Below are 22104 nucleotides of genomic sequence, written 5' to 3' on the forward strand. Positions count from 1 at the left end.
CACCACCGCGTCTGGCTGGTGTGGACTTTTGAAAATTCCCAATCCTTTCCACACCGTTCCACTAACTGGCAACCAAACATTAGAATTTATGAGCCCATGGGGGTCACTCTCATTTAATCACCACAGTGGGTTAGCAGACTTCCTACCTAGACGATGTCGGCTAGCCTGTTGACTCTAGGCTACCTGTACAGAGCAGGGTACTTGCACTAAATACTGGACGTAGGCAGCTATAACACAATGGCCAGTATGTGTGTATCCAAATATATCTAAACTTGGCAAAGGTACAGAAAAGTCTATCTATAAAAGGTTAACCGGTGCCTCTGTGTAGGGTAATAATGATGGATGGGCTTGCAGGGTTGGAACTTGCTCTAAGTGAGCCTGTGAGTGCATGATAAGTGGAAGCCAAGGCCGAGTACACCGCTGTCACTTTAGAAACGCTGTGTTCTCAGTGGACCTTCAACTTAGAAAAAGTTCATGAAACTAGTTCTGTCTTCAATGATGAATTATCCTTATTTTTCTTTTTAAACAGTTAAAGATTTTATGTTTGTTTCCTTCCACCATGGGTTGCCAGGGCTTGAACCCAGAAAGTCAGGCTTGGCAACGAGTACTTTACACACTGACCCATCTCACTGGCCCACTGTTTAAAAATATAAACCCTGATAACAGCTTAAAATGCATGCTGTACAGTTACACAAAAAATATTTTCTTTATATGCTTACTCTATAAATTTTTCTCTATTGTTGTGGTGTGTGTGTGTGTGTGTGTGTGTGTGTGTGTGTCTGTGTGTGTCTGTGTGTATTTAAAGCTTTTCCTAAGAACTAACACATAAACATAAACACACACCTTCTCTTAGGCCTATAGAGGGTCAGGCCCACATGTACCTTACCCTATGGGTATTAAGTCCTTCTGGGCTCTCTCCTGAAGGAGGGAACTGGAACTTTCTCTGGGTCAGGTTCTTCCTTCGTTCACATTTTTCAGAAATATGCCCATGGTGGCTTGGCTGCTCTATATTTTCTTTTCAGTCAGACAATTCTCTGTGAATAGCCCTCTCGGTCTATGAGGACACTTTAGTATTGGGTATCCATGTCTTCCAGTGCATCCCTGAGCTACTTGAAGTCTGAAATCTTCTCCCAACCCTTCCACCGTCAGTTTTCTCAGAGGTGTTTCTTCTTCTTCTGCAGTTTTCTTTTGCTGGTTCTTCAGCTGTGTGTACTCTAGACGCTGGGGTTATTTTGCCCCGTTACAGTTTTATGGTCACCATTGGAGATGAGATACCTGTTAGCACACTGACTAAAACATCACTGGCCGGCATGTGATTGGACTTCTCAGACGCTCTATAATCCACAATCCTTTTCTGTTTCCATTCCACTAGCGAGAGCCTGGCATCTCGGCTGTGCCTCTCTGGGAGAAAGGCTGGAAATCTAGTGTTCCGTTTCAGTTCGTTACTAGTGAAGGACTCTGCTGCTGTTGTTCACTGTAGGCGGAAGTATGTGAGTCCACGAGAGCCCGAATAAAAGGATATCAAAGATTTATTAGGAACATTCACGAATACAAAGTTAGAGAGCCGCCTCTGTGGTCTTTTGTTCTGCCCTTGGGTGAATGGAAACAGCAATCCGGATCTCTGACCACCAACCACATGAGAAAGCGAGCACCTGCCCCTCTCTCTCTTTTCTTTTTTTCTTCCTTTCTTTTTCTTTCCTTTTTTTTCCCAAGACGGGATTTCTCTATAGCTTTGGAGCCTGTCCTGGAACTGGCTCTTACTTATAGACCAGGCTGACCCCAAATTCACAGAGATCCACCTGCCTCTGACTCCTGAGTGCTGGGATTAAAGGCCCGCGCCACCACCACTGGCTTCCCCGCCACTCAGCCTGGCTCCCCCTCTTTCTTTTAAAGGAGTTATGTCAGCAAACTAGAAGCTCCGCCTCTCTTGGGTCAGAGAGCCCAAGGTCATAAGCATGGCAAATGCTACAGTGCACTGCCCCCCCAATCCATCCAAACCTGACCCCTAGAATGTTACAGCATGCCTAGTCTGCAGCTGTCCCTGTCGGCGGGCTTTGGGAGACTTGTATCTCTAACTTACCTTCTACGCATGCATCGCTCAATGTTCCTTCCTCATCCTAGGGAAAAAAGCCAAATGTGATAATTCCCAATTCCAGTGCACAAATGGCCGCTGCATCACTCTACTGTGGAAATGCGACGGCGATGAAGACTGTGTTGACGGCAGCGACGAGAAAAACTGCGGTAAGTTTCACTTGTTACTCCTGCAACGGTTCACTGAAGTGCGCCAGTGTTCTTTGGTGTCTACAACTGTATTGAGACTGTGTAAATAAAATCTGCTTTAAGGTATGACTGTGAATCAGAGTCCAGTGAATCTATACTGATCGGGAGACATATAATTGAGTATTTGACACGAGGTAATGGAAAGGTTTTCTTACCCTGATATTAAGGCTCTTCTCCAATGCAGTAAGCCAAATTGAGCCGAATTAAAAAGTAAAGGACCATGTTTAACCTGAGCAAAGCACTCCTGGGTGATTCTCTGAAAGGGAGCAGGAGAGAATTCGCGTGGCTGGTTTAGGGGCTTCCACGTAGGCCTTGTCTTGAGCTTGGGAGGAGGAGCCTGGACTTCTGGCTGTCTCTCTGAGGGGAGCAGGATTCAGAGAGGGAGGAGGGGGGCTGAGGCAGAGTATTGTGGTGGAATTTCCAGCCGAACAGTAATTAACTTGAAGTGGAAGTTCCTTCACGTGATGAGACCCAATCTATCTCACCTCAGACAAGCATGCGATATAGGAAGCTGAGAAAGGAAAGAAAAGACCCGACGTAGAAGCAGAAAGAAGATTGCTTAAAAGTAACTTTATACATTTATAAACCGGAGCAGGGCAATATATGAGAAATGTCTTAGTGCTTAAGATTGTGTTCAGCTTTTCCAGAGGGCCTGAGTTCAACTCCTACCACCCATATTGGGCAGCTCACAACTGCTAGTAACCCCTGCTCTAGGTATCCGATGCCCTTACCTGACATCCATGAGAATCCCCTGCACTTACACACACACACACACACACACACACACACACACACACGGCATGCAACTATGCAGACACACACACGTACACATAAACAAAATAGATAAATCTTTAAATTCACAAATGGCTCTGATTCAAGATGATAGCAAGCTATGGACACAACAAAATCCTGTAAAGTTTAGTTAGTTAACTAACTCTGGCATAGAAGGGACAAGCCAGCACATATCAAAGATCAGATAAGGCGTCTTCTAATTCTCTGCTCACAGTGCTTACTTACTGGAAAGCATTAGGCAGGATAGAAGACATTCTCTTCCCTAACGAATGTGACTATAACAGCATAGCCTTGATCAGAAATGATCCAAAGGTTGCTGTGTGAAATGCCTGTGTGAAAGACCCCATAACCTCATGTCGCCAAGAACAGATCACACAGGCCTGGAATTCTTGCTGAGGTTTACCTTTTCATCCCTCTGGTCTCCATTATAAAAATCCCAGAGCAGTGTTGAGTGGGAAGATTAGCGTGAACACTGTCATTTGCCTTTAGAAAGATGGTCCATACAATACTGGGTGTAGAGGCACATGCCTATCCCAGAACTTGGAAAGAAAAGGAAAGAAAGGCCATGTGGGGTTTCAGGGACTGCCAAGTTCATTATGCCACTACCTGCTCCTTTGTTTATCATCATTAAAATGCTGCAGACAGCATCCTCGGCAGCAATACCCAAGCGACAGCGGCGGCTCTGAAAGCCCATTCTAAGAAAAAAAAAAAAAAAAACGCTTACGAAGAATAGTTCTCCTGCGCTCTCCTTTTCCTCGTGTGCTTTTAATGTAAAGGTTTCAGTCTGCTCCACAAAACACCGATTTCCCTATTTCTAGGTTGCCTTCGGAATACAGTTTTCTCCATACATATTTCACTAGGAGGACCTCTTTTCATCTGTTCTCTGGTTGCAAGCGGCAAGGCTTCCAAGAAATCATGCATGGGGCAAAAACTATCTCCCACCTATTTTTATACTTCCTGTTACAGAAGGTTTTATCATCTAACTCAACAGAGACACCTGGGTCATCTTCGGAACAATGACTGGATTTTCTTAAGTCCTTTCTGCATAGATTCTCTTTACCAGCCCCATGGGAGAAGGGCTTGGGAGAGGGGAAGAGAAAGATGAGCAGCCTAGTGAATCAAGGCACGTGAGGTGGGATAAATTACACACATCAATGGGCAGGTTCGTTGCTGAGTCCCAGGTATGGAGGTAAACGGGGAAAGTGCAAGCATACCCAAAGCAGTCTTAAATGCATGTTTGAAATGGAAAAGCTATGCATTTACTTAAAACTTCCAAAGCCTCCTTCCAGCGTCCCCGACTGACCTTTAACCCATACTTAGTTGTAATTTTGGGGAGGGCTCACTTTTGAGCTTGACAATCAATTTGAGTGTAGATTTCATGTCGCTTGTTTCTGTGAGTTTCCAAAATAAGTATCTAATAGCTTTCCTCCCCCATGGAACACTTTCTATCTGCATGCCAGTGTGTGATTCAGATATCCTTTCTTTGCCCTTACAGTGTACGCTGAGAACTGAGAAAGACGATCTCTGTGAAGATACGCCCCTATTTATCTTTGCTCAAACTGTCTGTTGCATAGCTGATCTTTCATAACGTCATGACATTTTCCACTTGGCAAAACCATCTGCTTTCTTTCTGGCCATTCCCCTGTTCTCTCATTTGCCACTTACAGAGGTGATCGCAGGGTGAATTACAGCAATAAGCCCCGTACCTTGGCCTCTGTTTCCATATGGGCCCAGGAGATCACCAGCCTTGTATAGCATTTGCCATGTTAATGCTGTGTGATGGTGATTTAGAAACAGGGGTGAATTTATGAGCTGGCATGGCTTTCCTTGCTTCCTTAGCTATGTAGTTCAAGGATATGAATAATCCCTTAGGGATCATCATAATTTTCAGCCCATGTTGAATGTTGCAAACTGACTATCTCCCAAGTTTAAAGGCTGAATGAGGGGGGCTTAAGAGTAAGCCCTAGCCTCCAAGCCTCCCTACCTAGCTTAAACCCCTCGTGCCAGGGGATCTCTTTTAAATTTACAACACACTGCAGGCTTTGGCTGATTTACAAACACAATATTGATTAGAAGGATGCTTTAGAACAGAAGTCTAAGCAGAAAGTATAGGCATAGAGGTGTGGGAGAATCTAGTCTAAAAAGACAATCACAGGCTGTGGGTGTGTCTTCTCTGGCTGCTTTGGCAAGAGTTCCAGATTCTGGGACTCCTTCACAGGCATGGTGGCCAAGCTACCTGGTTTGTTTGTCTTTACTGTCCTGGTCTAATTAATGGATGACACATTACATTGTGACTCTAAGTCTGCCCTAGGAAGAATTAGTAATAGAATTGATATTTTTGCCTTAGGTTGTTTGAATGGACACTGTGAATTATGGGACTTAGTACAGGTAGCTTCAGTGACTTTGGGTTGGTTGGTGTTAAACCAAGTGTTGGCTGAAGGCCTGAAATCTCTTTGAATTCCAAGTCCTACCACTTGTTTTAAGTGTTATAATTGGCTTTAAGTTTGTCTAGTGGATGAATTTCTCTGCCCCAGTAGACCCGTTAGAGTGGCAGTGTTCAGTTTGGAAGCATCAGCATATCCTCTACACTAAATGTGTGTGTTGTGAAGGGTGTTCCTGAAGCAGGCTTAGTTTACACTGCTGTGACAAAAATATCATAGGTAGAGGGGCTTAAATGATAAAAACCTGATTTGGGGGTTCTGGGTATTAGGAGATCCCCAAACTAAGAAGCAGCAGATCCAGTGTCAGATGAAAGCCCTCATTCTGAGTTGCAGATGGCTCTTCCCTCCCCTCCCCTCCCTTTCCTTACTTTGGTTTTTTTTTTTGAGACAGGATTTCTCTGTGTAACAGTCCTGGCTGTCTTGGAACTCTCTTTGTAGACCAGGCTGACCTCAAACTCACTGAGATCTGGCGTCCTTTGCCACCCAAGTGCTGGGATTAAAGACGTGCACCACCACCTGGCAATGACTGATTTCTTAGTGTGTCCTCCCATGATAAAGGAGAGGGAGACAGAGAGGGAGAGAGAGAGAGGGCACAAACAAGCACCAATGTTTCTAATGAGGGCTCCAGTCCCACTTGCGAAGGTCCATCCATCCTCATGACCTAATCATCCCCCTCAAGTTCTCCTTCCTAGAACAGCATGACATTTATGAAGACACACGTATTTACTCTACAGGAAATAGTTATCCCAAGGGCCAGTCATAGGATACAGTGTTTGGTTGTTAAAATAACTTTTCTTTGGTGTGTCTCCCCTGGAGCTCACGCTGCACTGTGATTTTGAATAGTATGTTGAGAGGTGGCAGGGCATTTATGAAGTGATTAGGTCTGTGGGAGGGAATAAATCCTTTCTCCCTGAGCAAAATGAATTACTAAGAGAGTGGGGGGAGGGGAGGGAAATGGGAGGTAGGGAGGAGGCGGAAATTTTTAATAATAAAAAAAAAACTCCATAAAAATAAAGAAGAAGCAAGGCTCAAGGCCCTCACCCAAAGCTAAGCAGGTGCTGGGTGTGCACTTAGGATTCCCAGCATTCAGAACTCTGAGCTGAAATAAGTTTCTCTCCCTTAACCCACTCTCGAGTGTTCCATTTTAGGGACAGAAAATGGCCTTGGAGAAGAACACCTCAGAGTTTGTGAATAAGTTGGAAGAAATTCATTGGCTTTAACACTGTAAACCAACTTCCTTTTAAGACGCCCCCGGGTCATAAGACAGGATCTACTTGGATTCAGCCTTTGCCTTCCCTTGACTTTATTGTTCTCCAAGTCTCTCCAATGAATAACTCCCTCCTCTGAGGCCTATGAAGAAAAAGATGAGTTTTCTATCTCTCCCTAGATGCCGACAGATAAATGTCAGTCAATTGGTGCAGCATTCCTTTTAAAGGAAAACAGGCCCAAATATAGTTTTTACCCGAATAGGAAAGCTGAGGTCTGGGGTCATTGACTTCAGTTCTAACTCTGAGAATAAACTCCTGTAGTAAAGAAGACGTGTGCCGAGTCTGACTTCGTGTGCAAAAACGGCCAGTGTGTTCCTAACAGATGGCAGTGCGATGGGGACCCTGATTGTGAAGACGGTTCTGATGAGAGCCCGGAACAGTGCCGTGAGTGTGCCTTGACTTGCTTCGGACCGGTCCTCTTTTGTGCTGTTCTGTCTCCGTTCTAAGTGATGCTTTATCGATTGCTTGGCATTCATTTTTCTTTGCCTGCCTTGAACTTGAGGCCAACTGACTTGAAGGTCATTCGGGCTATTCACAGTTATTCCATCTCCTTTAAAGACTGCTCTCCCTAGTCTAACAAGACTGACATTCTCTTGGGTAGCTTCGCCTTTGAATACTTAAGACTGAAGCCAGCAGATTCAATTGAGAACTCCTTGACTAGGTGCATAGACTTCAGCTGTTTGACAATAACTGAGCAGATGGTTCCCTGATCCTGGAAGTTAAGATGTGAAGGTTTTCTAAGGGCCACATGTAAGCTTTGAAATGCACGGATTTTCATATGATGAAAACATGCTATTATTAAGACAGCAAGGTGATTAGTAATAGGGTAACCTGGGGATTTTAACAAATGCATAGCCTAATGCAGGGGCCATACAGTTTGTTATTGAATAAGAAAAACTTCATAAAGGTGCAAATATGTCTCTTTGCCCATAGGCTGATATGTAGGGGGAAGTCCCAAAATCACAGAGAAAGGTGTGTTGAAATCAAGTAAACTGGGATCATTTGGATGCTAACATGCTGAAAGGCCTGAGGATTCATGGCAGTAGGGGCCTGCTGACACAGAAGAAATAGGATTGACACGAACCAAGTTTAGGTTAAGGATATGATTATGAAAATAACCGAGGTGGAACTTTGGTTTTCTAGACAAGAAGTGAACAATTTTGTTAGCGAGTTAGAAACCCGAGGGTCCTAGACTGATCTACATGCATTCAGTCCCGTGTTTTAGGGGTTAATGACATGGTCAAATCAAGACTCAGGCCATGTTCTTGCTTTACATGTATAAAGAAAGATGTGAATAGAGGCAGAGGAAGGCTACTATTCCATGGACACTCTCATAGGTATTAGCCCATCTGGCCTTTAATAGAGTCATATCTGGTGTGCCCACTGATATCCAAACATAGGTAGGTAATGGACTAGGAGCAGGCCAACAAATTAACTTAACGGTGCCAAGGAAAACAAAAGCCAGAACTGAGCATGCCGCAGAACCTTGAAGGAGTGGCATGGTCAAGGTTCTCGGGGATGCTGCCAGGTGGCCTTGCTTGGCACAGCTTCTAAGGACGGAGCTGGCGAAGGATCTGCCCGGCTTCCACTCGTCAGTGTGCCCCGTGTACCTGACCACTGAGTCCCAGGTGTTGCAATTCCAGGCAGCACGGGAGCAGCAGCTTTGCACTGACCAGTTTGGAGGCTCTTTTGAGACTGTATGTCATCAACAGATATGAGAACATGCCGCATAAATGAAATCAGCTGTGGCGCCCGGTCCACTCAGTGTATCCCAGTGTCCTGGCGATGTGATGGTGAAAATGATTGTGACAATGGCGAAGATGAAGAAAACTGTGGTAAGAAGACCAGTGTGCCGTGGCATCCCCCAAAGACCCTTGTCCTAAAGAAAGGCGGGCAAGGGACGCTAACGTAAGCCCGAAGACACGGTGCCACTGAGTCGCTTTTCAGTGGCTTTGCTGTCTGCTCAGTGTTGGTCCTTCTAACCACCATAAAATTGTGCGAGGCCTTTTCCTGGTAATTGGCAACTGCCTGGTATATCAGCCAGGCAGATCGAAGCAAGCAGATAAGTCCTCTTGGTGCTTACGTTCAGCCAAGTGCATTTAGTATGGCTTCGTAAGGCAGCGGCTATGTGGGTCTTTTTCTTTTATGACAGTAACTACTCATGGACCTTCCTTATGTTGGCTCAATAAAGCTAGGAAGTAATGGGGCCAGCAGACACATTCCTAGGGTTCGTTAGATTAGCTTCCTGGGAGAAGGTACGTGAGTATAATGTAAGCATTTCCACCAGCTGGAGTCTATGGTTACCTTAGCAGAGAAGCATGACATGTTGCCAGCAGATACTTAAAGTCTGCCCAACCTTTGTGTCCTCTGATGATTCCTGTCTCTAAATGCTAGCACTGTTTCCTATTCTTTCACGCTTCTGTTCTCGGAGTGTCTAGAATGAAGTGTTCCGTGTTAGAGGCGAGGCCCTGGGGACAATCTGTAGGCTGAAAACATAGTCTTGAGTGGTCTTGCAATCTACCACCCCTTTATAGTGCTTGTCAGCCAGAGTCTCATGAGCTTAACTGTAGTAGTAGCCAAGAGAGTCCAGGGTCCTGGCAGGTGGAACACTAGTCTGGGGCTCAAGGTCCTGGCAGGTGGAACACTAGTCTGGGGTCCAGGGTCCTTGAAGGTGAAACGCTAGTCTGGCCTGTACAAGTCTCTTTGTGGGGGCAATACCACTGCACCTAGTCCAATGAGTTTCGTGTTCAGTCATAGAATCGAGCTTCAAACATTGCCATGGCAAGCCCCGGAGCTGCCAAACATTTCCCTCGCAAATATACACTTTGCTTCCCAAGAGAGTCGTGGTCTCCCTTTACCAATTACCATCAAATTGTGACCTTGGTATGTTTGGTAGGAATTGAAGTCAAAACCTAAACTGGCTGCTGTGACTACCTTGTCATCATTACCATGCAGCGTGGCTAGGCTGTGATTCTGGTCCTAGCAGTGACTTAAAAAAAAACCTGAAAATTATTAAGATGCTATTCCTAATATTTATTTAAAGGATCCAAAAGAAAGGAACCATGTAGAACGTTCTTTGGTTTGTTTCTTCCTGGATAGAGCCTGAAAACCCGTTATACCTTGCCCATATATAGCTGATGCATAGTCTCAGCTAGTGATGTGATTTGGGCTGGCATACAAGAGGTTGGTCTAGGTATGACTCTGCCTTCCAAAATGAAGTCCCTGATAATTGATCACTGTCCCTTTAAGTGTCAGTTGTGGTTCTCATCTTAAATTAGTTTCTAGCCTTCTATTGTTTTCTCGGTCCTTTATTTCTGCTGTTACACATCGTATGGCTGCGTCTTATTTTATACTGTGAAACCGTTTTGTCGTATCTCAGAAACTTGTTCTCAATAGAACAGCACTATAGCCTTTAAGTTAGAGAGCTAAAATTCATCATCAAAGATCAATATATTGGATGTGGTGATGAGAGTCTTGTATTAAAAAAAAATGCTGATGCACTTTCAATGGGACGTCTTCCCTCTAACAGGCAACATAACCTGTAGCGCTGATGAGTTCACTTGCTCCAGCGGCCGCTGCGTCTCCAGGAACTTTGTGTGCAACGGCCAGGATGACTGTGACGACGGCAGCGATGAACTGGACTGCGCACCGCCGACCTGCGGGGCCCATGAGTTCCAGTGCAGCACCTCTTCCTGCATCCCCCTCAGCTGGGTGTGCGATGATGACGCAGATTGTTCGGACCAGTCAGACGAGTCTCTCGAACAGTGCGGCCGTCAGCCCGCGATGCATACGAAATGTCCTGCCAGTGAGATCCAGTGCGGCTCTGGCGAATGCATTCACAAAAAATGGCGGTGTGACGGAGATCCCGACTGCAAGGACGGCAGCGACGAGGTTAACTGCCGTAAGTAACTTTCCAGTTCTCTCCCATGTCCCGACTGGGGGAACCATTTGGCTGGCTTCATTCCATTGCCTTCCCTCCTTCCATAGCTTCTCGAACCTGCAGACCTGACCAATTTGAATGTGAAGATGGTAGCTGCATCCATGGCAGCAGGCAGTGCAATGGCATCCGGGACTGTGTGGATGGCTCTGATGAAGTCAATTGCAAAAACGGTGAGGTTCTCTGCATCGCGTTCAGGTAGAACCATTGGTGCTCTGGTCAGCCCAACCATGGAACTTCTCTCCTGTGTTTGGCCTTATAGTCAATCAGTGCTTGGGCCCTGGAAAGTTCAAGTGCAGAAGTGGCGAATGCATAGACATCAGCAAAGTGTGTGACCAGGAGCAGGACTGCAGGGACTGGAGCGATGAACCCCTGAAGGAGTGCAGTAAGTGAGGGGCTTGCTTAAGGCCAGAGCTGGGGCGTTCCATTCAGTTTGTCAGAGCTAATGCTGTTTAGACCCTGCTTGATGCCCCGTTGAACTCAGAATGAACTAAAAATTCATATAAGCTTGACGATCAAGTGTTATGACGTGGGATTCTAGCCAATGACAAACTGATTTGGAGTTTGGAAAGATGACTAAAAATAATAGCAAAATAGACAAATCCTGCATAACTAACTGGTAGCCTACCATCCGACCTGAAATGTTTATCTACAAAGCAAATACTCAGATCTTAGCAAGGCCATCAGCAGTGGTCTGAGTTTACAAGTGAATAAGATAAATATCAGTTAAAAATAAGATGTCACTCTAATTTGGACTATGGGTTATGAAACAGAAAAGAAAACGAGCAATTGAAACTGGGAGGAAGATGTTTGTGCAGCATCTTAGAGCGTTGGATGGCGTATGGGATGAGAGAGATGATCAAAATGCATTGTCTCTGTATGTAGAAGTCTCTAAGACTTCCATAAATCTAATATATTATATTAAAAACAAAGAATTAGCTTCCAGGTGACTTTTGCTCCCCTTTTATTCCAGATGTCAATGAATGCTTGGTCAATAACGGTGGCTGCTCTCATATCTGCAAAGACCTAGTCATAGGCTATGAATGTGACTGTGCCGCTGGGTTTGAGCTGATAGATAGGAAGACCTGTGGAGGTGAGTTGAAGCCAAGAGCCTAGCCCCCGGAGGACACGGAAAAGGGCAATGTGCTCCGGGTAAGGCACCAGAAGAGCAAGGCTTATTCTGATTTCCCTCCTAGATATCGACGAATGCCAAAATCCAGGGATCTGCAGCCAGATTTGTATCAACTTAAAAGGCGGCTACAAGTGTGAATGTAGTCGTGGCTATCAAATGGATCTTGCCACTGGCGTGTGCAAGGCAGTAGGTAAATGGACACGGGCTGGTGTTGCTCTGGGATGGTTATGAGTTAGATATTCCACAAGGGATGTCCAGTGACTGGGACAGTCGAGCTACACCTAAAGTCATACTCCAGATCAGTGCTCCCAAACTCCGTGTGCAGCAGGCTCACCTTCCCGTGCATGTGCCTTGTAGGCAAATGACTTGCTTATCAGCCACCCTACTGCTGGATGCTGTAACCCCAGGACTGCCTTCCTAAATAGGACAGACATACTTACAGCTCCAGGGGGCTTGAACTCCAGGCTGAGGACTACCAAAATGCTCAGCAGGATCTTTAGACATGGTCCCCTGTGGAGAGGAGGTGACTTAGGAGATCTTGCTTTATAGCAAAACTAAATCAACCTGGCTTATGTCTTATAGGCAAAGAGCCAAGTCTGATCTTCACTAATCGAAGAGACATCAGGAAGATTGGCCTAGAGAGGAAGGAATACATCCAACTTGTAGAACAACTAAGAAACACGGTAGCTCTCGATGCTGACATTGCAGCTCAGAAGCTATTTTGGGCTGATCTAAGCCAAAAGGCCATTTTCAGGTAACTTTCACTTGCATTCCTGACATCTGGACACACAAGTCACTGTCATTGGGCCTGTGGAAAGGATTGGGGTAGGGGATGGGGCTTCTCATGTCTCTAGCTCCCGTCTACCATCTCGTTAGTTGGGATTATAAACCCCACACTGTTATTAAGTTACCATAAACTGTTATTTAGGAATGAATCATTGGCCATGAAGGAAAAGGATCTGAATTTCTCATATTTTCTCCACCTATAGTTGTGAACGGTCTTCTCTTGCTACAAATAGAAATGATGGTCCTAGCTTTTGCTCATTGGAAACTGTAGAGCTGGGGTGATGGCTGGTGAATCAAATGGTTTTCTTCCAATTTTGCTGGGCTTGCACCTAGAATACATCGCTATAACTAGATAGGCTACAATTTTCCATCCCCAAGCAACATGGCTGAATAACTTCAGCGGTGAGCTATGGGGTTCCTAGAGTCTTCCCGAGTAAAGTCCTAGACCATTTTATAAGTAGTAAGTCCAATCTTCAGGGTCCAATAGTGACAACTTTTAAATTTCTTGTGACCTATTCTGTTTCAGTGCCTCAATTGATGACAAGGTTGGTAGACATTTTAAAATGATCGACAATGTCTATAATCCTGCAGCCATTGCTGTTGATTGGGTGTACAAGACCATCTACTGGACTGATGCGGCTTCTAAGACTATTTCCGTAGCTACCCTAGACGGAGCCAAGAGGAAGTTCCTGTTTAACACTGACTTGCGAGAGCCTGCTTCCATAGCTGTGGACCCATTGTCTGGGTTCGTATTCTATGTTTTCCTTTGCTTAACCTTTTGAGTGCTAGAGATTTTCTAGCATCCTAAGAGTGCCCAGGAACAGAATTATCTGGTTCAAGACATCAATGCCAGTATTCGTTGTTCAGCCCCTCCCACTTTCCCCTTAATTCTGCCAGCTAATTTCCTTTCTTCTCTTATCTCATGTCTCCCTCCCTACCTCCCCCCTCCCACACACACACATACCACACACAAACAAACAATTTATTACCTTTATAAAATCTAAGATCTACAAGTAGGAAAAAAAATGTGATATTTGTTGTTGGAGTCTTACTGTACCTAATATGATCACCTCTGGTTGCCTCCATTTTCCTGAAAATGACATAATTTCCTTCTTCCTTATGACTAAATAAAACTCCATTGAATACATGATAAACTTGAATGAAAATACCTTCTTGAATCCAATCACAATACATAATGTATACTAATAAAAAGAAAGATGTTGTGAGTGACTAAATACAGAGCAGTCCTGGAGCAGCCCGTGTGCATGATGTGCCTCCCAATCTCACTCCTGATTGTCCTGCTGCATGACGGCACTAGTGATACTTTAGATTTATGTATGACATATGGCAAAAGTGATGTCCAAATCCTTTGCCCATCCAGCTTCTGCACAAATGAGTGTGTGTGTGTGTGTGTGTGAGAGAGAGAGAGAGAGAGAGAGAGAGAGAGAGAGAGAGAGAGAGAGAGAGAGAGAGAGAGAGAACAGTTTGCTGGGTTGGTTAGGTCTGGGTAATCAGATCTTGGGCTCAATGAAAATACTGGTGTTGGCATAACCCTGTTCCCTCAAGTTTCCATCTAAAACTGCAAATTGTGTGAAAGATCAACTGTAGGGAACAGACTTTTGTCAAAACGTTTCTGTAAGGAAGGCAGCTTAGAAAAAGCTGACTGTAGTCATCACAGCTGATCCCTGTGAAATACCATTAGAGTATCATCACCAAGCTCCTCCTTTAGAGCTTACAGAAAATACCTCCTTCATGGATCCAAATAAATGTGCCTTTAGAAAGGAAATATCCAACCTTGTGACTTTGGGCTGAGACTTATACATCAGCTCAACACAGACTAACACAGTTATAACTTGGAGATGATATTGTTTCCTGGAGTCCTGAAGAGTAGACCCAAGCCTCACACAGGGTAAGGCAAGTATTCTTCCACTGAGATATAGCTCCAATCCTTGTGCATCCTCACCGTTCAGTTCCATATACTCAGAACAGAATTAGAGCCTCAAGCACCAGCATTTATCTTGAGAGCCTCAAGTTCAAGAGTTTGGTGTGCCCTCTCTAAGTTTTGGATTTAAGCTGCAGCTTTCTTTCTTCTCAGCCACTAAGGCACCTTTCTGATTTGACTCTTCCCAGCTTTGTCTACTGGTCTGACTGGGGCGAACCAGCTAAAATAGAGAAAGCGGGGATGAATGGCTTTGATAGGCGTCCACTTGTGACGGAGGACATCCAATGGCCTAATGGAATTACACTCGGTACGTGTGACCTTCCTCCTCCCTCACTAGCTAACTCCCTTCATTGAGTTTAAACGGATGTCCACTCTAAGTGTGAGGTTCTATCCATAGCCAGAGAGAGCGGCTGAGAAAACACGGTGGACTTCACAAATTACAGGTGCCAGGATGGCTGGCTTGTCATCTAGTTGGCCTAATATGCAATGGCAACTCAGTGAATCTTGGATCTTTGGGGTTTTTCACATGGAACACAACAGGCATAGGTGCCTTAGCCATTTCTGGGTGGTAACTTGTAACTGTTTCCTTCTGTGTTATCTGGGAAGAAGTGCGAATACAGAGCCTTAAAAAAAAAAACTTTCTATAATGTAACGTATCTTGTGTCAATGACTTGAGAGTCTTAGAAATCCCATTGGTCCTTGTAGAGGGAATACAGTTACAGGTTCTATTGCTGGCTTCACAAGTATTATGGTGTCCCCATCAAGAGCTTCTGATGGAGAAAAAAACACAAGACAGAATAGATTCTTTGGATTTTGTTTGTTTGAGACATGGTTTCTCTGTAGCTTTGGAGCCTATCCTGAAGATAGCTCTTGCAGACCAGGCTGGCCTTGAACTCACAGAGATCTGCCTGCCTCTGCCTCCCAAATACTGGGATTAAAAACACGTGCCGCCGCAGCTCATATCATGTCCATTATTTTCTTGCTAGACCTTGTCAAAAGCCGCCTCTACTGGCTTGATTCCAAGTTGCACATGCTGTCTAGTGTGGACTTGGATGGCCAAGATCGTAGGATAGTGCTCAAGTCTCTGGAGTTCCTAGCTCATCCTCTTGCGCTCACCATATTTGAGGTAAGACATGTGCCTAACATCTAAGCGAACACTTTTAGAACAGGTGTGTGGGAAGAGGAAGGAACAGTAGACAACTGAAAATTCTTTGCCTAAAGACTGGTACACATTAGATACTAAGCCCTCAAAGAACTTTAAGAAACCTGAACTTGCTTTGCTTACCCTTCGTACTCAATGTCCTGGAGAATCATTAACCTCAATCCCATTAAATGACGAGTAAAATATATTAGAACTTGATTTGTGTCAATATTGGATGTACATGCTAATTGTTGGGGGTTCTGTTTTAGGATCGTGTCTACTGGATAGATGGAGAAAATGAAGCAGTGTACGGTGCCAATAAATTCACTGGGTCAGAGCTGGCTACCCTAGTCAACAACCTTAATGATGCCCAAGACATCATTGTCTACCATGAACTCGTTCAGCCAGCAGGTAACATGAAGAAACCCATTCCTTACTGACCACGCCAAAGGAGTAGTATGATCTAGAACCTACTACCTACTGGCTCTTTAGCTACTCAACTTCCTTTAAAATGGAGCCTTTGTCCTCGTGAGTCCTGGCCAAACTCTGTACTTGATGTCTGATATCTCATTCCAGCCATCTTGGAGAAATGGCTTTAGAGTCAGCTCCTAGCTCTTTTCAGTCCTCAGTGTCAACAGCCTCATCTTGATTTCTTCTGGGTCCCCCTTGCTAAGCCTAAGGCAGCAGCTTCCGCAGTGGCCTTCAAGCCACAACTACATCTTCGGGATAGTTTTCTAGGTTTGCTGTAGCAAAGTACCACAAATCAAGTGCCTTAAACAACAGAAACTTATACCTATCACAAGTCTGGAAACTAAAAGTCCAAAGTCAAGGTATTGGTAAGTTGGTTCCTTTTGGGGACTTGAGGGAAGGCTCTGTGCCAGACCTCTCTTCTTGGCTTATAGATGGCCATTTCCCTGTGTCTAGTCACACCTTTTATTGATACATGCTTGTGCCCATATTTCATCTTCTGAGGACATTTGACACGTGGGGTTAAGATCTACCCTAACGACCTCACCTAACTTGATTACCTCTGTCAATACCATATCTGCAAATAAGAACACATTCTAAGAATTAGCAGTTAGGAATTCAGTGTGAAATTTTTATAGAGACATAACTTGTCATACCTATTCTCCCCTATGAATCCTTATACAGGATTCAACAAATCATCAAACATATCTAGTCATCTTTTCTCTTGCCCGGGACACTGGCTCATCCATCTAACGAGAACCTCGCATCTCCCTGTGGCTGAGTTCCCTTTCATTTTGTAGGAGTTAGTCAGTATAAAGCCAGGAAAATGTGATTTGCCTCCCTCCTGACCCTTCAGTCTGAGCTTCGAACCAACAGTGTGAGGCAGGCCTGATCCCTCACCTCCCTTCACACCGACCTATGGAAGATATAAGTCTTATTCCACTTCCAAGAAACCTCCGAATCTGGTATCTTCAGATTGTGCTTCCAGTACAATGATTGACACCCATTCAACATCAAAGATACACAATCTTCACAGACATTACTCTCACTTGAGGGACTGACAGAATAGGCAAATTTAGCTCCATGGGGAGTGTAGATGGTTAACACCGCAATGCCTATTTTCAGGAACCTTTCTTGTTCCTGACTAGGTAAAAACTGGTGTGAAGAAGATGCGGAGAATGGAGGATGCGAATACCTCTGCCTGCCAGCACCACAGATCAGTGACCACTCTCCGAAATATACCTGTTCCTGTCCCAATGGGTACAGTCTCGGGGAAAACGGACGAGAGTGCCAAAGTAAGACTTTCTGCATTTCAACTACAAGCAAGACATAAAACAAACACTATGAGCCACCAGCTACGACAACTTGTCCAGATTTGAGAAATTCGGGTGTAGCTAACTTTTGAAATAGATTACAGAATATTAGGTGTTATTGTTGTGTGGCAGGCATTCACGATCAGTACTTTGAGCTGACATTTCAACATCAGATGAGTTTGTCAGTGACTGGTGTCAATGTGTCACACACTAGTTTGTACCCGTCGCTCTGTCACCTGAGCTAGTCAGTTTTCAGGTAAAGTCCTCCACAGAATGCAGAAGAAATACACTGAAGACATTTAAGGAAGGAGGCCGTGGTTGCAGGATACTTACTGACCTCAGTAGATGACATAAGTTTAAGCTCTTGGAAAGTCTGAGCTTAAATTTTAATATTTTGTTCTCAGCTTTTGATTAATCAGTGAGCCGATTGCAAGCAAGGCGCTCACATAGTGATTTCTTAGCATCATTCTGCGCCATACTGGGGACCTACTCAGTTTGCTGAGAAAATAGGTGCAAGCCCACAGGATCTGCATAGCACACCAGAGCATTTCTGAGAATATCTGTGGCCATTCAGGAGCGTGGAGTTTGCTGAGAGGCAATTTGTACGGTGGTGAATCTTTATGAGTTGTCAATTTCCACATGCTGATTGCCCTGCCCAGAGTTTCATATGTTTCTGGTTTCTGCCTGAAACTGGCTATTTCTCTCCATTCAGACATATCCACTTCACAGTTGAGTTCTGCAGTGGCTTGTCTGTTTCACCTGGAGTTAAAATATCCTTTCATCACAAAGTGTCTGGACTATGCCACCAGCCACGCAGGAACCTTAGCCTTAACCAGGTCCTTGGTTTTTATAATCCAGGTCCTTCAACTCCTGTGACTTACAGTGAGACAAAAGATATCAACACAACAGACATTCTGCGTACTAGTGGACTGGTTCCTGGAGGTACTGGATCCAGTACTGCAAACTGTTAATCTCAACTAACTGCTGCTTAAATAATTAATGCAACATTTAACTGCTGGTTCTGCCCCAACTGGCTACTTGTGCCTAAAGTCCAAAGATTTCAGAACCTGTGTATCCTGGATTTCTCTGACTTAATTAAACTTGTTGTTGAATTGGCCATGTAACTCAAATAATTCTAATCCCAAGTTGTTCTGGTTTGGAATTATAATAGATACTAGAGCTCAATGTTAGCTACAAAGGTATAAGGATCTCTACCTAAGGGTAGATTTCTAAGTCTTAATTCAAGTCCTGACAGACTGATTCCTTGTATGTCCTTGTAGAGATCAATGTGACTACAGCAGTATCGGAGGTCAGTGTTCCTCCAAAAGGAACTTCAGCTGCCTGGGCCATCCTCCCTCTCTGTAAGTACATTTGCTACTTCTATAGACCCGATAGACAGTTCTAGGTCATCTACAGCCACCTTCCTGTGGCCTCTTATGCTGTCATAACACACGGGACACTGAATTGCATTCACTCCCTCATCTGACTGGTACCCACTCTTTCACATGCAAATGGACTCCTGTGAATAGTCACCAGAGGTCTTACTGCTCCCGTGCTGAGCTTGCTAGCCTTGCTTACCCCTGCACACAGCAAGTCACGTTAGGGTTTTGTTCTAGCCCCATTAGTTGTATAGAATGATTCAGAAGCAGGTAAACAAAGAGTCAGGTGCTTTTTTGAAAGAGATGTAGAATTCAAAAAGGGTAAATTGGAGGGGTTGTTGATTGGTGTGTGTGTATGTGTGTGTGTGTGTGTGTTTTCAAGACAAAGTTTCTTTGTGTAGCCCTGAAGTAGCTCTATAGACCAGGCTGGCCTCGAATTCACAGAGATTTACCTGCCTCTGCCTCTGAGTGCTGGGATTGAAGGTGTGCACCACCACTGTCCAACCATAAAGGATAACTTTACAGTAATTAAAGAGTTTTAAACTCAGGGGAAAGGACCTCTAAAGCCACCTTCAGGCATGTGAATTGTAAGTCATTTTGATTGACTTAGCTTACTGGTTTCCCTAATCCACCAGGACCACCTGACTAACACTCCAAAGTGTTCTATAATTTTCATGGTTTGGCCTAGATTTGGGATTCAGGACTCTGCACTTCCTGTGTGTGTAAAGTTTCAGGGCAAATCTTCACAGAACCACTGGGCTGAACGTATTTCAAAATTTTGTCTCATCTGTATTCCAACTTCCAGTTATCCAGGCTCCTGAAAATGGAACTTTTATTAATGTCGATTGCCATAGATCCATGACTATTAGACTTCGCTTCTGACTTTTTTTTTTCAGTGCTCTTGGTGATGGCAGCAGTCGGGGGCTACTTGATGTGGCGGAATTGGCAACATAAAAACATGAAAAGCATGAACTTTGACAATCCTGTGTACTTAAAGACCACTGAAGAGGACCTCTCAATAGACATTGGTAGACACAGTGCTTCTGTCGGACACACGTACCCAGCAGTAAGTCTGCCTTGTCTGTAATCACTGTGGCTTGACATGAGTTTCTTCAAAGGAGACCAGAACCTTTCGCTATGAGTACCTGGGCTGGGAAGGATCATGGTATCCCCAGATGATCCTTTATCTACTGGCTGCGTGTTAGATGCTGGATGTCTGGCCAACTAACACAGTCAGTTGATAAGCATCTCGCCCACAGAGCAAGGCAGGTGAATCCGATTTGCCATTATTTTAGATTACAAAAATGACATGAAAAGAGCAGTGTGAACCAACTGGCTTGTTTTTGAACTTCAGTTCCTTGCCGAGTGGATAGCTAAAGATAAATCAGTATGGGCATGTGAGGATTGTGTGTAGGGAGTTGACCGAAAGTCAATAGCTTGAGTAAGATTCAATTTAGCCAAAAATACTAAATGCATGCCTTAGAGAGTTGCTGCATCCCACCCCGGAGAGCCAGCTTTCTGCAGGAGCAGCAACTGCAATCACGTGTTCCTCCCCTCGGAACCCAAGTACATATCCAGCCTCCACTTCATTTTCGTGCTGAATGAAACATGCTGAACGGGAACACTGCCCTTGTGAGTTCCACAGTGACTTGGAACAGTGTTCAGTTCACATTATGAGTCTTTTCATATTTGTTTCCAAGGTTTGCACTTCTTAAACAGAATCAATCACAGTTTGTTTGCTTGTTTGCTTCTCCTAGCAAGCAGGTACAGGTTATGTAGCCCTTACATGAAATACTTGGTGCCAGAAGTGTTCAGGGTTGGGGATTTATTTTTAGGGAGCATGGAACTTGGAGGTTTTACATATGCAAAAAGTCTGAACACAAAATCCATTCATTTCATGTGTTCTTATACACATATTCTAAGTTACTTTACATAATATTTTAATGTGTCTTCATGTTGACCACAACCAATAACATTAAGGTGAGGTGTGGAGTTTTCTAGAGTATCATGGTGGTCCTCAGAAAATTTCAGATTTAGGAACCCTTTGGGGTTCCAGATTTTCAGGATGGGAACACAAATCCAATTCATGTGTCTGGCCTCCATTTCTTTGGGTCTGTGAATGGTCAACTCAAAGTCCACTCCGGAGAGCTGCTCACAGTGAGTAACCACCAAGTCGAGCTCACCTGAACCTTTTTTCTCCTCTGCAGATATCAGTCGTAAGCACAGATGATGATCTAGCTTGACCGCTGAGGTCTGAACCAATCACACCCCACTCCGGAACGGTAACCAAGCCAGCGCTGAAGTCTCCTTTCTTCCTCCCATCCGGAAGAACATCAAGATATCTTCCTGGGGATCAAGTTTGTGTACTTGGTCATTTTTATATTACTTTTGTAAATATTCCTGGCCACATACTACTTCAGCTTTGGATGTGGTTACCAAGTATGTGTAACCCTTGAATCTCTAGACAGTATTGCCATCTCTGGCCACATATGCACTTTCCCAAGAAAGCCATATTCCAGCAATGAACCTTGTGTGGTAGCGACACCCACCTGTACATACATTGTATAGGCCACCTGTACATATCCCAGAGAACAATCACTATTCTTAAGCACTTTGAAGATATTTCTATGTAAATTATTGTAAACTTTTTCAATGGTTGGGACAATGGCAATAGGATAAAACGGGTTACAAAGATGAAATTGCCAAAAAAATTTGTAAACTAATTTTGTACGTATGAATGAAATCTTTGACCTCTGTGGAGGTTTGCAAAGACTGACTTCAAACTACTGTACATTTTTTTTCAAGTGCTAAAAAAATTAAACCACACAGCTTAACCATGGTTTTGATTATTCCTCTAAGATGGACTAGGAACAGCCTGTGTATCACCAAATGTTCTAGATATCTGAGTTATAGCTCTGGGTGTTGTACACCTAGCCCATAACTGGGCTAGTATCTTTTATAACCAAGTCCTAACTATAGAAATAGGTACCATTTGATATTGGGGACACACAAATTATCACCAGGAGGAAGGCCTCCTTTCCTTCCTCCTTCCTTCTTTTTCCTCTGTCCGGGAGGAGGAAGGAAGGAAGGATGGGTTCTTTTCTTTCTTCTTTTTTCTTTCTTTCTTTTTTCTTTCTTTCTTCTTCCTTCTTCTTTCCCTGTCTTTCTTCTTTCCTTCCTTCCTTCCTTCCTTCTGTTCTTCCTTCTTTCTTTCCTTCCTTCCTT

General features: G+C 44.2%; 1 protein-coding gene across 2 annotated transcripts in view; it reads left to right on the forward strand.

The window, feature by feature from the left end:
• Positions 1–21713, forward strand: part of Vldlr (very low density lipoprotein receptor) — a 33411-nt gene extending 11698 nt beyond the window's left edge. The window contains exons 2-19 of one of the 2 annotated variants that reach the window (XM_038327409.1): positions 2122–2241; positions 7043–7165; positions 8494–8616; positions 10311–10682; positions 10769–10891; positions 10981–11103; positions 11692–11811; positions 11915–12040; positions 12433–12604; positions 13163–13381; positions 14767–14885; positions 15565–15704; positions 15989–16130; positions 17336–17482; positions 18359–18442; positions 18781–18861; positions 19776–19945; positions 21087–21713. In XM_038327409.1, the coding sequence (XP_038183337.1) occupies positions 2122–2241; positions 7043–7165; positions 8494–8616; positions 10311–10682; positions 10769–10891; positions 10981–11103; positions 11692–11811; positions 11915–12040; positions 12433–12604; positions 13163–13381; positions 14767–14885; positions 15565–15704; positions 15989–16130; positions 17336–17482; positions 18359–18442; positions 18781–18861; positions 19776–19945; positions 21087–21122 (2540 nt within the window). In that variant the 3' untranslated portion in view covers positions 21123–21713. The remainder of the gene's footprint in view (positions 1–2121; positions 2242–7042; positions 7166–8493; positions 8617–10310; positions 10683–10768; positions 10892–10980; positions 11104–11691; positions 11812–11914; positions 12041–12432; positions 12605–13162; positions 13382–14766; positions 14886–15564; positions 15705–15988; positions 16131–17335; positions 17483–18358; positions 18443–18780; positions 18862–19775; positions 19946–21086) is intronic. The other variant, XM_038327419.1, reaches the window with a different exon arrangement.
• The last annotated feature ends 391 nt before the right edge of the window (positions 21714–22104 follow it).

Source organism: Arvicola amphibius, chromosome 1 (genome assembly GCF_903992535.2).
Source record: "Arvicola amphibius chromosome 1, mArvAmp1.2, whole genome shotgun sequence".
Lineage (NCBI taxonomy): Eukaryota > Metazoa > Chordata > Mammalia > Rodentia > Cricetidae > Arvicola > Arvicola amphibius.